Source organism: Equus asinus, chromosome 5 (genome assembly GCF_041296235.1).
Source record: "Equus asinus isolate D_3611 breed Donkey chromosome 5, EquAss-T2T_v2, whole genome shotgun sequence".
Taxonomy (NCBI): Eukaryota; Metazoa; Chordata; class Mammalia; order Perissodactyla; family Equidae; genus Equus; species Equus asinus.
The window spans coordinates 88,539,411-88,555,086 of record NC_091794.1 but is presented as its reverse complement, the minus strand read 5'-3'; the positions used below and the strand labels follow the sequence as shown (position 1 = coordinate 88,555,086).

The 15,676-nt window shown below is 45.4% G+C and overlaps 1 protein-coding gene across 1 annotated transcript in view; it reads right to left on the bottom strand.

Annotated features, from left to right (window-relative positions):
• The window catches only part of CSMD2 (CUB and Sushi multiple domains 2), a 588,433-nt gene that overhangs the window by 141,064 nt on the left and 431,693 nt on the right, over positions 1-15,676 (bottom strand). The window contains exon 26 of the mRNA XM_070510384.1: positions 5,529-5,731. Within this exon, the coding sequence (XP_070366485.1) occupies positions 5,529-5,731 (203 nt within the window). The remainder of the gene's footprint in view (positions 1-5,528; positions 5,732-15,676) is intronic.

Genomic DNA, 15,676 nt, shown 5'->3' with positions numbered 1-15,676 from the left:
TGTCTGCCAGACAATGAAACTCTTGGCTCGTCACCTCCCTGTCACTGCCACTTCCATCACCAGTGCGACTGCCTTGATCACCAGCACCTCCCACCAGTGTCCTCAGCTGCAGCCATGGTGCCACTGTCTCCATTCTCACCCCCATTTCTGTCGCTGCCTCCACCACTGCTTGTGGCCACCACCCATTCCACCATCCACCATCACTGTCGTCTACCTGTCATGAGATACCAGGAGTTAAGCGTGATAGCACTGCTGTGATGATAGAACTGAGTTCAGTTTGATTTAATGATTCAAGCTTTGTTCCATGGATAAGCTTTGCAATTTTGTAAGTGTAGCTAACCTGACCAGTATGAGGGAGTGACGAGGTAATGAGGTCTAAACTCCATGCATTCCATCAGAGGGGTCTGCAAAGGAGTCGGGCGTTGGCCTGCCTGAATGCTGAGCGGTGGTTATGAAGGTGCGGGCAGCTTCTGAATTCGGGTGAAGACCATGTTCTCTCATGCAAGGCAAACACACAATGACCTGCCAGACTGAAGCCACATTCAAAAAAGTCAGATGTTTGTAGCAAGTGGCAGTGGAGAGTTCAAAACAAACGTAAGTAGCCGAGATGTATTAAAAATTGAGAAAGCTCAGGAATTTGGGAGATGTTTGAAGTCTAATATCTAAACTAGTGTAACATTAGAGCAGGAGTTTTAAAAGTGAACACCAAGCGAATGATGGAAGGAAGGAATGAGTAAATAAAAAAATGGGTGAGTGAATGAAGGAACAGATGCAGCGTGAGAAAACGCCCTGAAAGACGCAGTATATGAGAACGCCAAGGGAAAGGATTCTGAGGCAGGGGCAACAACCCCAGCTGCCTCCACCGTCCCCACCCATGTCATCGTTCACAGACTGTGATCGGCAGGCCCCAGGGACAGAGGTTCTGGAGGCCACAGGATCAATAACGTTCACTGGCTTGGAGGGTTAATTTTTCTCAAACATTTTGGGAAAAAATAACTTTACACTAAAACAAATGAATTTATTATGGAGTAGAACATAAAATTCACTTGAGTTCTTAAGCAAAATCATGAAGCCTCAAAGAGATTTTGTGCTTCCTCCTCCCTCGAGATCTCCTGCGGATATGCATTCACCCACCTCTGCTATTAGAACAACTCGGGTAGAAAGTTTGAGAAGCCTGAGCCTAGGGCAACTGTATACACAATATCACTAATTATTAGACATAGCATTGTGTGGACGAGTCTGAAATTATAGTATCTAATACCTTACACCCAATAACACCTAAGACAGTGTATGGCAAACTAGAGCCCACAGCCAAATCTGGCTCTATGCCTGTTTTGTTTGTTTGTTTGTTTTGGTGAGGAAGATTGGCCCTGAGCTAATCTTCCTCCTTTTTTTTCTTTTTCTCTCCAAAGCCCCAGTACATAATTGTCTATCTTAGTTGTAATTTCTTCTACTTCTTCTATGTGGGACGCCACCACAGCATGGCTTGATGAGCAGTGATAGGTCGGTGCCCAGGATCTGAACCAACGACCCCTGGGCCACCAAAGTGGAGCACAGGAACTTAACCACTACACCACCGGGCCAGCTCCTATGCCTGTTTTTGTAAATAAAGTTCTAGTGAAACACAGGTATGCTCATTTGTTTACATGTTTTCTACAGCTGCTTTCATGCTCTGGCAGCAGAGTTGAGTTGTTATGACAGAGATCATATGGCCCATGAAGCCTGGGATATTTATGATCTGACTTTTTACAGACAAAGTTTGCTGACTCTTGCATATGGGATCCTATCTTAAGCCCTCCTCTTTTGAGATCACATTTTAAAACCTATCCTTTGCTTTGACCCAACTTTAGTCATTAACACCATCAACGATCTGCTATCACTATGCTCCAACCACATGTGTAAAATCTTCTTCAACACAGCAAGGTTGGTCTCCCTCCCCATCCTCCCCCCACCACCCCAGGGCCTTTGCACCTGCTGGTCCTTCTGTCTGGAATGATCTTGCCACAGACCTTCCTATGCCAGCTCCATCTTGTCCTTCACTTTTCAGCTCCAATGTCACCCCCCTCAGATAGGCCTCTTTGATCACCTTCCGAGCTCATCCTTTAACGCTCTTCCATCAATTTTGTCACATTACCTTGTTTTGTTCCCTTCATAGCACAATCTGTAATAATCTTGCTCCTTCATTTGTTTGCCTCTTTGTTGCACATCGCTTGTGCATCTCCACTGGAAGAGAGACTTTGGCTGGTTTGCTTCCAACTGTATCCCCAGGGCCCCGAACAGTACCCAGCACACAGTAGTGCTCAGCAAATATTTGTTGAATGAATAAATAAATGAACAAGTCATCACCATCTGACACTTGCTGAATTTATTTATAAAGTCAAATAAGAATCAATCTTTTTCCTTCCCAATTAAAAACCGACTTAGCTTTCATCTCTGGCTTTGCAGTACACTGTACACATGTAAATGATTCCCCAGAAGAAAACCAGCTCGCTGTTCTACCACACTCAGATAGGTTATTTATATGGGAGGCCACAGAGTGCAATGATGAAGGGCCTAGGTCTGGGAATCATTCACAGGGGTTCTGAACCAGGCTCTGCTACTTATTAACTAGATGACCTTGTAGGAGAAACCTCCCTGGGCTTCGGAGCCCACACCTGCAACGTGGATTAATAATGGCGCCCATCCCTTAAGGTTTCCGTGAAAATTTCAGGAGAGAACGCAGCAGAGAGTTTAGTGTGGTGCTGGTTCAATAGACGGCAGCGGTTAGCCTTGCGCTCTCCTTCAATGCTCCCCCTTGCCTGTTTTTGTTCTCACTTTCTCTCTTTAATAGCCCTGAATGTGAGCGGCTCGGCAAAGCCGCATGGGAAAGGCTGGATCCACGTGGTACGGACAGGATGTCAGATGTTACACAGTCATGTTTACTTAATAAAGCCAAAGCCGGCACTAATCATCCCTGGCATTTCTGTGCAATCCGCTGTCAAACATACACTATAAAGTTAACACGGGTGAGCCGTTCTCTCCTCCCCAGAGTAGTCCTGGTATTTGCTAACTGACGACAGCAACAGGGAAGGTGACCTTTCCTGAACCTTGGTTACGCCCAGAACTCTGGGCCGGCTTCTCATGGCCTTCCTGGAGCCCAGGCGAGGCGGCTTTGCCCACTCCCCTCTCCGTGGACTTAAGCAATGCTCAGGGCGGCTTGCCAAAGGAAACCCTCATGTTAGAGAAAACCATCCATTCGTCTGTTCATGCCTTCGTGTGCCCCTTTGTTCAGCAAGCGGTGAGTGAGCACCTGCTGCATGCGTACGCTGTGGAGGAGTCTGGTTGGCATGATGTGGCCCTGACCCTCTAAGAACTTCTGTGGGATGGCAAGTAGGTGGCCAGCTCTGAGACAGGGCAGAGTGTCTGGAATTGACAATGTGCTGAAGAACTAGAAGTAGGGTGCTGGGGGTGCCATAGGCTACAGCAATGGCATCTGAGACGAACCTGGAAGGATGAACAACACTTCCATGGGATGAGTGATGCATGAGAAAGTGGTCAAAGCTGGGCCGGGCAAAGGCGCAGCTCATGAGGGTGCTCAGGGACTCTGTCCCACGTGGCAATACTGAGGACACAGCGGAGGTCAGATAAAGCACATCTATAGTGGAATTCGTCAGTATGATTATGGACTTTTTTTTTTTTTTTAAGCCATTCCCATCAGCTTGGGCACAGTCAGAGAAAATACTCGTCTGGTTTAATTACTCATAATACTCCTTTCCCCAGAGAGTGGACTGAGCTGTCTCTTTAGCCTTCTGCTCTCCTTACTGCTGGGAGCGCCTTCTGTCGCTTATCCCAGCCATTTCTAAAGTTTGTTCTAAGAAATGCCAATCTCTTGAGATGGCCTAGAAAAACATCATCCATGGCCAAATACGTTTAGGAGTTGTGACCTACCTACCAGACATCTTCTGAATTTATCTGCATTAGCAGACCAAAAATTCTCGGAGGTCCCAAACTTCAGATAACCTCTTTAGGTCTGCCTCAATCTAAGTACCTTCTCAACATTTCTCAATCATGCAAACTTCTTTTTCCTAAAATACCAATCAATAGTCCATGGAACCCCAGGGAACAGATGTTGGGAAATCCTTATCTAAAATGACTCCCTTGTTGCCCCACGGGAGGACTTGAATCTTGGATGAATTCAGCGCTACTTGGTGGTCCCCAGGGACTCTCTCCCTGGGTGAGAGGGTGCGTGGATTTCAGGTAAGAAGATCCCCAATGAACCCTGCAAGGAGCTCTTCCTTGCTGGGCTGGAAGCCTGCATGAGCATTATGTCGGCAAGTTAATGAGTATAAAGGAACATGATCCTGGAGACCCTCATCTGCCCCACACACTGCTAGATGCTCACCTCCACGGAGAAGACGGATGCACAAAAGAGCTGGAAGTAGGGCTTGCAACTCCATTACAGCCTCACTGGTGCCAGAGATATACCCATCCACCCTTAGCTGATACACCAACTGGGTGAGAATGTGGAGGCAAAACCATGGCACAGGTGCCACACAGGCTTGCTCTGGAATCATCACGGAAACCGCCCTCATGCACACACACACAATGGTGTAAGGAGATGATAATGAAGACAGCTGCTGTATAATAAACACAAGCAGAAACCGAGGCAGAGTCACTTGTGCAGGGAGATAAGTGATGGAAGAGGCACTTCAGAGGCGATGAGATGGTGCATCACAGGGAGAGGCAGGGCCAATCATATAAATGATCTAATATTGGGACTTGAAGGTTTGAGCTTTTTCCATTTTTGGTGGCTCTTTGTCATGCTCCTCCATAATTGGCTACTTCAGTACATAATTAATTGAATTTAGATTACTTGTGTTGGCTTCCAGTCTTTACCGAGATCTGCACTAAACGGAGAACTAGAGTGTGAGGCAAGGCAGATCAGCTCTTCCATAGCTGCACCTCAAACCATCGTCAACTGGTACCTCCCCTGAATCTCTCAACGCTACGCGTGTTTCAGCCACAATGGACAATTGTCCACTTCCAGAACCTATTATCCTGTCTCTGTATTTGTCCATGTGTTCTTTGCATCTAGGAGGCCCTTTTCTCTCTCTTTCATCTAATAAGGATCCACAAATCCTCCAAAGTCCAACTCAGTGGCAACTCCAATGCCATGTCATAGTTGACCACTCCTTCCTTGAAATACTGTCTTTTCTTGTGTAACTTCTACTCATCCTTCAGGTCTGAGATTGGGCATCGTCTTTTCTGGAACATCTTTCTTGATGCTCCACGGTGACTATTACAGTTTATAGTTCTCCCTCCAGATGCTTATCAATTTGTATGTAAGGGTCTATTAACCTGCCTGTCTTCCCCCTAGAGTAAGCTTAGCATGGATATTTGAACAGGTGCTAACCATGTACCAGGCACACAGCAGACGCTCAATAAATATCTTTACTCGAGTGGAGATGGAGGAAAGGAGGGACTTGAGAGAGAAGGAGAGCAGGCAGCATGACAAATGGAGAGGGTGCCAGCAGAAGGCAAGCACAGACCTGAGAACTGAATGGCAAACCCCTGCTTGCTGGTGAAGAAGTCGGTGCTGAACTGCAGAACGACTGAGTTGAAGGTGCTATGCAGATCCTTGGGCAGGGCTGAGCCGCTGAGCTCCTTCAGCAGAACCCCACTCTCCACAGGCCCATCCCAGATGCGCAGCACATCATGGACCTCCTCTGTGTCGAACACCAAGAAGTGGAGCCTGAATGGAGAGAAGAAGCAGGCAGTCATGCCGGGCTCAGCTCCTTTTTTTCCAGGGGCTTCCAGTCAGGGAAGGTCATCTGGTAGCATCCTCATGATTCTCATTCAGCCACTCCTCCACTGAGGTCACTGGCAATGGGGACAAGGTGAGGAGAAGTATATTTTGGGCATCTCGTTTATTACTATGAGCTTCATGTTGCCACTATCAAACCCCACCTGTCTTCTCAACTCCACACAACAGACCTCAGACCTCATTCCTGAGTCCATATCCATATCATTATAAATTAGGAGGAGGATAGTGAGAAGGCAGGGTCTGGATTGGATAAAGGATATAGGTAAAAAGAAAATAGTCAATCAAAATCCCAGCAAGTTCTTTTGTGGATATCAACAAAGGGATTCTAAAATTTCTATGGAGAGGCATAAGATCCAGAATAGCCAGCACAATCTTGAAGAAGAACAAAATTGGAGGACTGACACTACCCAATGTCAAGACTTGCTATAAAGTTACAAGAATCAAAACAGTGGTATTGGTGGAATAATAGACAAATAGATCAATGGAACAAAATAGAGAGCGCAGAAACAGACCCACATAAATACAGTCAATTGATTTTTGACAAGGGAGCAAAAGCAATACGGTGGAGCAAAGATAGTCTTTTCAACAAATGGTGCTGGAACAACTGGATATCAACATGCAAAAGATGAATCTAGACACAGATTTTATACCCCTCACAAAAATGAACTCAAAGTGGATCACAGATCTTAATATAAACATGAACTTATTATAAAACTCCTAGAAGATAACACAGAAAATCTGGATGACCTTGGGTATGGTGATGACTTATTAGATAGAACACCAAAGGCATGATCCATGAAAAAAACACCTGATAACCAGAACTTCATTACAATTAAAAGTTTATGCTCTGCAAACGACACTATCAAGGGGATGAGCAGACGAGCCACAGACTGGGAGAAAAATCTCTGCAAAAGACACATCTGATAAAGGACTGTTACCCAAAATATACAGAGAATTATTAAAACTCAACAATAAGAAAACAACCTGATTAAAAAATGGGCTACAGACCTTACCAGACACCTCACCAAAGAAGATATATAGATGGCAAGCAAGCATATGAAAAGATGTGATGTCATCAGGGAAATGCAAATGAAAGCAGCAATGAGATACAACTACACACCTACTAGAGAGACTAAAATCCAGGACACTGACAACATCAAATGCTGATGAGTATGTGGAGCAACAGGAACTCTCATTCGTTGCTGGTGGGAATACAAAATGTTACAGCCACTTTGGAAGACAGTTTGGCAGTTTCTTAAAAATACTCTTACCATATGATCCAGAAATCATGCTTCTTAGTATTTACCTAAACGAGTTCAAAATTTATTTTCACACAAAAACCTGCACACAGATGCTTATAGCAGCTTTATTCGTAATTGCCCAAACTTGGAAGCAACCAAGACATCTTCAGTAGGTGAATGGATAAAAAGACTGTGGTATATCCGGACAATGGAATATTATTCAGCACTAAAAAGAAATGAGTTATCAAGTGATGAAAAGACATGGAGGAACCTTAAATACATACCACCAAGAGAAAGAAGCCATTCTGAAAAGGCTACAATACTGTATGATTCCAACTAGACAGCATTCTGGAAAAGGCAAAATTGTGGCGACGGTAAAAAGATCAGTGGTTGCCAGGGGCTGGCAGTGGGGTGGGAGGGAAGAATAGGTGGAGCACAAAGGATTTTCAGGGCAGTGGAAATGCTCTGTATGATACCACAATGACGAATACATGTCATACACGTTTGTCCAAACCCACAGAATGTTCAACACCAAGCGTGAACCCTAATGTAAACTATGGACGTTGGGTGATGATGATGTGTCAACGTAGGTTCATCAATTGTAACAAATGCACCACGCTCGTGGGGGATATGGATAATGGGGGAGGCTGTGCATGCGTGGGAACAGGGGCTATATGGGAAATCTCTGTACTTTCCTCTCAATTTTGCTGTGAATCTAAATCCGCTCTAAAAAACTAACTCATAAAAAAGAGCGGGTTGGGTAAAGGGCAGGGGTTGCTGTGGGGTCACTGAGAAGCTGGCTCAGAAGGGGTGAGGGCTGGGGTGAGCCCACACCTTGGTTTCCCAGAGTAGAACTCAGGATATTAGCCGCACACAGGCTTGGCTCAGATAATCCCCGCAACTCTCAGGAGGCCAGGCGGGGGTCTCCGTGTGTGGGGTGCCTGCAGACCCAGACAGAGCTCGCAGAGCAAAGGAGCTCGGTAGGAACCTGAATTCTTCCAGAACAAAAAGGTTCCAGCTGCCAAATCTTCTTTGGCTACAAGCTTCTCTCCCTCTTCTAATCAATTTTTCATTTTGGAAGAATTTTAGACTTACAGAAAAGTTGCAAAGATAATACAGAGAATTCCCACAGACCCCTCATCATTTCTCCTATTGCTAATATCTTACATTTCCCTGGTACCTTTGTTACAACCAGGAAACCAAAACTGCATATTACTATGAACTTGACTCCAGACTTTATTTAAATTTCACCAGTTTTTCCTTTCTGTTCCAGGATCCTACTCATTTATCACTATCTCTTTGTAAAAATATCCTTTTAAATTGTAGAAATAAGACATGCTCGAGGCAGAAAAAGGCAAACAATATACAGATGCACTGAATTTTTAAAAAGTCTCTTTCTCAAGCAACCAATCTATTCTCCAGAGCTTTTCACTTGATATTAGCCTTGGTGCATATCTTTCCAGACTTTTCTTCAATGCGCACACATACATCTTTTCCTCCCAAATGGAGCCACGTTTTACATAGTTTCATGTAACTTTCTTCACTTAATACTGTATTGTGGACAAAGACATCTACTTCATTTTTTTCCTGCAAAAATGGACATGGTTATATTTCACATAACACTGCAAGGAACACTCCCATCTTTATGTAGCTTTGCATTTTTCTGTTAATATTTCAGTTGACAAGCAGGAATAATTTTGGGGGGGTAGGCATATATACTAAAATTTTTGATAAATGCTGCTAAGTTATTCTCTTAAGTGATTGTGTCAATTCACATTCCCACTAAACTGTATTAATGTGACTCTTCTCTCTAAATTTCACCTCACCAACATCAGATATTACAATGTTGTAAATATATTCTACATTAAAATACTTGCTCATCTGCTAAACCAAAATGGAATCTCATTGGTGTTTTAAGATTAGATAATTTAGAAAAGTTGCATATATTTGTTGGCCATTTGTATATCTTAATATCCTTTATCCATCTTAATTGAGTTCTCTTTTTAAATTCTCTTTATACACTATAATTTTTATTATCTTTATATATTTTGATTCCTCTTTTATATGATATATTTGTTGCTAATATTTTCTTCTGGCATCTGGTGTCTCTTTTCCTTTTAAATTTTGCTTATGGTGTCCATTTTGGTATAGAAGTTATTCATTTTATGTAACCAAATATCTTAATCTTTCCCTTTAAGGATATTGGGTCCTGTGTTATATTTGGACAAACTTTATTCTCCTCAAAATGATTAAAAAGCAAAACTGTAATATTTTCCCAGAACTTGTATACTTTCATCTTTTTTTTCTGCTGAGGAAGATTCGCCCTGAGCTAACATGTGTGCCAGTCTTTCTCTATTTTGTATGTGAGTTGCTACCAGAGCGTGGCCGCTGACAAGTGGTGTAGGTCTGCACCCAGGAGCCACATCCGGGCTGCTTAACCTCTAGGCCACCAGGGCTTGCCCCATATAGTTTCATTTTTTGAGGTTTATAGGTTCATTACTTTTCCAAATGGACACCCCATTGTCCAAACATCTATCTAAAGTCTCCTCCCCTGTATCTTGACTATCAAAACTCTCTGTTTACTTCCTCCTTAGCATTTATCACAGCCTATACTTAGTTTTTTTTTGTTTACTATCCGTCTCCCCGACTAGCACATCATTTTCATGAGTGTGGGACCAGGCCTCGAGCCCCAGTGCAGAGGATGTGCCCGACACTTCGGATGGTGCTCGTGAATACCTGGGAAAGGAGACATTCATAACTGAATAATCCAGGTTCTCGCCACAGGTTTAAAATGTCACCTTGCTCGTGGGTCTCATTCTAGACTCTCCTCCAGGGCCGTCTCTTTTGCTTGTCCTGGATTCTACTTATGGTCCCAGGAACTATAGCTCCCTCCAGTTCTACAATCTCAGATTTTGATATTTTTAAAGGAAAAGCTCCCTTCATATTTTTTCTCCAAAATTTCTAAGCTAATTTCCCAAATTTATTCTTTCAGATAAATTTATGGCTATCAAATTCCAAAAAATTCCACTGATATTTTCATTGGGATTGAACACACTTATTAACTGGGGCAAACTGATATCTTTATGTTACTTATTTTCGCCAGCCAGGAACACTGTAGACATCTTATTTAGGGCTTAGTTCATGTACTTTTGTAAAGTTTTATGGTTTTCTTCTTTGCATACTTCTTATTAAATTCATTTCTTTTGCTCCATTGTGAACGGAATTTAATTTTCAGTTACATATTTATTGTTGAATATATATGTGTATGTTTCTTTTTCATTCCCATGTAAATTTTTTTAATTTTATTGAGGTCACAGTGGTTAATAACATTATATAAATTTCAGGGGCACATCATTATATTTTGACTTCTGTATGGACCTCATCATGTTCAGCACTAAAAGGCTGGCTTCCATTCATGTGTGTTTCTTATTTTCAATTATCAATTAGTTCTGATAGGATTCAAGCGCATTTCCTGGCTTTCCTAAGTAGACCCTTTTATAGGTATAGGTGGAGATTCCTCAGTACCAGGAGCTGTGTGGGTTTTCTCAATGGCTGTGTTCTAATTTCCCTGGCAGGCCTCCCCTCTGAGGACTTCCAACAGAGCGAAGGCAGATGGGCTCCCCTTCAAGGCGTTTAACAGGGAACAGACTGGCAGCCGGGGGCCCCACACTTGATTGAAAAGGGGAGAAGGAGCTCCCCAGGAAGCAGAGCAAACAGGCATACCCACTGCTGTGCCAAGCTGCCCCTTCCGTCTCTGCTCTCTCCACGTCACTCCGTGCACTGTGAAGTTGGCAGCCCGGCACAGGCGCAGACCGAGAGCTAAACCGTGCGGTGTTGCTGGACGTGCTCTCAGAAAAGAGAGGTTTGCGTGGGCCCGACTTGTCAGGGCAGGAAGGAGGAAATGACACTGAAAGTTTGGTGACAAGAAAGGGAGTGTGTTTTCTTTGGATTTAACAACATCAGACAAGATCTGGAGGCAGCGGGAGCTAGGGTGCCTGGGAAGAAAGGCGACTCTCACACGGGAGTTCAGGTGGCGTTAGGATGTCACAGGAAGTAGAGCTGGATTGAGGGAAGGAGGATAATGAGGGCCTCAGAATGAGCTAGAGGAGTGTGGGCTCCAGCCTCTTCTGGTTAGAGTTGGACCAAAGTCCCCGGGGGTGAATAGTGGAATGAACGAGTGAATGAAAGAAATCCCAGGAGGACCAGTCTGATAGGAATTTGTGAAGAGAGAATATGGAGACTAAGTAGAAATGAAAGAACACACGTGTATACAACAACCACTGTGTACAAGGCGCTTTATCCCATTCAGTCCTCACAAGCATCTTGATGTTGTAGGTGGCATCATTCCCATCTTTAAAAGTGAGGTTCAGAGAGGTTCAATAAATTGCCCAAGGTCAAGGGCTGATTAGAGAGTGAGCCAGATTTACATTATATAATTATAGTCCAGGTCAGACTTTGGTGCTCCCACCCTGTCCCCTGAGAATGCAGCCCACCCCTCCCGAAGGCAGAGGCTGTGGCTGAGAGCCAGGCACGTGCTGGAGAGGCCCCCTCTAGGAATCAGTAGTTTACATGTGAATCACACACAAGGTTAAAGGGCTGGTATTCCAGATCATGAATTAAAAACGCCGGTTTGTTGCATTCAGCTTAGGTGATCTGATAATCAGACAAAGTCACAGGTGTGGCATTGACGAGGTCAAGACAAGTGGCAGGAGGCAGTGACGGGAGGGAGCCTGAGGTCCTTTGCATGCAGAAACAATGCAACTTGGCAACGGAAAGGATAGAAGCTGAAGTTCCAGACTTCTTACCGCATTCATTTATCTAAACACCTCCGATGTGCTGGGCGCTGGGAGATAATGGTGAAGATGACAGACAGGGTGTCATTTTCCACTTGTTTCTGGACATGGGCGATACTCTCGCATACACAAACCCATTAAAAGATTATCAGCTGTGGCAAAGGCAGTGAAGAAAACAGCAGAGCGCTGAGAATGAGTGACCACGTTAGATAGGGTGGCCAGGAAGACCTCACTAAGGAGATGACATTTAAGCAAGATGAGAGGCTCAAAGGGAGCCAGCCATGTGGAGAGCAGGGCAGGGTAAGAGCGAGGAGGAAGCTTTCTGTGAATAAAGGGCAGCATGTGCAAAGGCCCCCAAAGGGAACCAGCCTGGAGTGTTGGAGCAAGAGAAAGGCCACTGAGGCTGTCGCTGGGCCAAGAGATGCAGGCAGAGACCAGGTCAGGTGAGACGGGAAAAGTTTGGATTTTCTTCTACAGGCTAAGGGAAGTCATGGAAGGATTTTAAGCTGAGACCTGACAGGAGCTGATGTACACTTTTAAGATCACTCCTGCTGCTCAGCTGAGAACAGCTTGGCAAGGCCAAGAGTGAATGCCGCCTGGAAGTTACAAGGGAGGGAGCTGCTGCAGGAGTCTATGGCTCTTTCAGTATAAATCCGTGGTGGGCGCCAGCCAAGACTTGCTTTGCCAAACCAACTACATTTACTAAGACCCTTATTGAAGACTTTTCTCATCTTATAGAAATCAGAGTCTATAAAACGCTAATTAGAGGTTCTGATCTATAGGGATAACTCTGGGCCCGAACAGACATTGGGGTTTGCCTGAGCAGCTCCCCTGCAGGGCAACACCTGGTCTTTTGGCCTTTGAAAACAACGGAAAACAGTTTGAGGACCCTGTTCTCACCACCCACCCCCCCGCTCCCCCCCCCCCACCAGAGGAGAGGCACTGAAGGGAAGGGAGGAGGTGAAGAGTGAAGAGGTGCACCTTCGTACCAATGCCTTGCTGGCGCATGTGTGTGTCTCTGGACCACAGACACAACACAGACCAGGGAGGAGGGCTGAGGCGTGTTGTGCATCAAGCTCTGTGTTGAGAGCTGCGGAAATGTGCATGGCTCTGTCTTTGCCCTGGAGGCTGCCGCTGCTTATTGAAAGAGACACCAAAACACAATAATGTGTGCAATAGGTACTAAAAGAATGGGATAAAGTGCTATTGAAATAACCAGAGGAAGAGAACTAAATATTTGCAGGAAATCTATGTACCAAGTACTTTATGTATATTGTCTAATATCCTCATAATAACCCTCTGATTTAGAGTCGATTTTCTCCATCTCGCTGATGGGGGAACTGAAGTCCCCAGGGGTTAACATAGGCAGCTCGCCAGGGTGGGGGTGGGGGTGAAACAGCTAGTGTGGTTCATAGGCAGCCATCAAACTACATCTGTCTGGTGCCAAAGGCCTTTCTTTTACATCTTCTTCTTCTAACTGAGAGAGGCAAGGAAAATTCCAAGGAGGAGGTGTCTTTGAAGCAGTTTTGAAGAAAGAAAAAAATACCATGAGGAAAGTGAAAAAGAGGCAGAAGATCCCAAGAGATGGACTAGCGTATACAGAGGAATAAAAATGTAACTGGCCTTCCTGGACCCAAACTCTCTCCCACCCTTTCAACTCACCTTTTCGACGAGGGCCAGGGTGATCTTTCTCAGCCACGCATCCGCCCCAGTCGTTCCTCCTTCCCTACAGAATAAAGTCAGACTCCCTATGGGACACCCCAAGTCGTTCCTGAGCATCCCATTGCCTTCTCCCCTCCCTCTCACCCTTCATCCGTTTCCCTCTTATCCTCTGGCTCTGGGGACCTCCCTCTGCCTGGAGGTTTCCAAGCCCTCATACCATACCACCTGCAGTGGGTTGAATTGTCTCTCTCAGAGAGTTCAAGTCCTAACCCCTGGTCCCTGTGACTGTGACCTTAGTGAGAAGTAGAGTCTTTGCAGATGTAATCAAGTTAAGACGAGGTCGTCCTGGATTAGAGTGGGCCCTAAATCCAATGACGGACGTCTTTATAAGAGAAAGGAGGGGAGATCTGCACACAGAGGCACTGAGGGGACACAGGGAAGAAGGTCATGTGAAAGTGGAGGCAGAGATTGGAGTGATGCGTCTCCAAGCCAAGGAATGCCAAGGGTTGCTGGCAATACCAGAAGCTAGGAGAGAGACACGAAACAGGGTCTTCCCTAGAGTCCTCAGAGGGAGCATGGCCCTACTTGCACCTTGGTTTTGGACTTCCAGGCTCTGGAACTGCAAGAATACAGTTTTTCAATACATTTGTTTTGAGCCCTTCAGTTTGTTACAGCAGCCCTAGTAAACTAATACACCATCTGACTAACATGTACTGGTAGATACCCCACATCCAGTGCGGAGCTTTTCTATAGGCTTCTCCATATCCTCTCGTGGACCCAGTGTGGTGAGATGCTCCCTCCTTGAGCTCCCACTGTATTAGTCACCCGTTGACTTATCTGTCTTCCCCAGTTCCTTAACTGTTGTGTTTGTGCCTCATTCATCCCTATTTCTTCGGCACCCAGCACCTGACCCACACTAAGCTCTTGGTTTGGGTGAACCGAATGAATGAATGGTTCATCAGCTTTCAGGGATGCCTAGAGTTCAGCAAAACTCACCACTGTTCTTGCCAAATGTGTGGCACTTGGCAGAGGCAACTGAAATCCTATGTGCTAAGGAAATACTTTCTATTTTGCTGGAGGTTCTGACATCTTTCTTTACCACCCACATCCAGCCCCGTAGATCTTACAACTGTATCCTTGATGTTCTGTCACTACCAAAGAGATAGGACCTAGCTGCACACACACTGGGCCAGAGCTAGCTGCCTAGTCTAAACCCAGGACATATGGGGATGCAGCAACCATGGTCTCAAACTCTCTAATTCCAGCCCTACAAGTTCTCTGACCCTATATGGATACCGTTATTCACACATTCAATCAGTGGATAGTAGGTACTAGGTGCAGATAGCATCCCAGGCACTGGTGACACAGACAGGAATATGGCATGTTTCTGCCCCTAAATGTGGGGTGATAAGTATTATGGTAAATGTATGCACAGAGAAGGCCCCTACCTTGGGTGGAGGGGTTGAGGTAAGACCCCTTGAGGAGGGAACAACTAAGCTGAGTCTTCAGAGATGAACAGGATGTGTCCAGATGAGGGGGTGGATGAGGAGTGTGGGAAGAAAAGTGAATGCCAGGCAGAGAAAACAGGCTGTGCAAAGACACGGTGGGAAAGAGAGACTGGTACCCCCAGGAAACTACAAATTCTTCAGCAGGACAAGAGTCTGGGGTGGAGGTGGGTGAGACCTGAAGCTATAGGTTTGGACAACCCCACCCAATGAGTATGTAGCAGGAGAAGCACACAGAGAAGGGAGTTTTCTGGGGAACCATGGCATTAAGGATGAGCAGGAGAAGAGAAGCCCATGAAGGAGATGAAGAACGAGGCGTCGAGGAAGCAGAAGGAAAACCATGAAAAGGTGCCGTCCTGGAAGTCAAGAGAGGAGAAAGTCTAGGAAATGGCACTGATGTCCAAGCTGTGAAGAAGGCAAGGCACGCATGGTCCTTGTGATCCTAGTGGGAGCAGTTTCCATGGTGCTGGAATAGGGTTGGGGGCAAGGAGGGAGGAGCCCCATTCCCACCAAAGGAGGGGCCTTGAGTTGGTCTCCTGTCCAAGTCTGGTATCCAGTTTGCCTGGGGTGCACCTGGGCTCTCATGATGACCAACAAGTAGGTCAGCTCAGCTAGTCAGCCTCACTGGTCTCTGGTTCTCTCCTGTTCCCCTGGGGGCTGCCCTGAACCTAT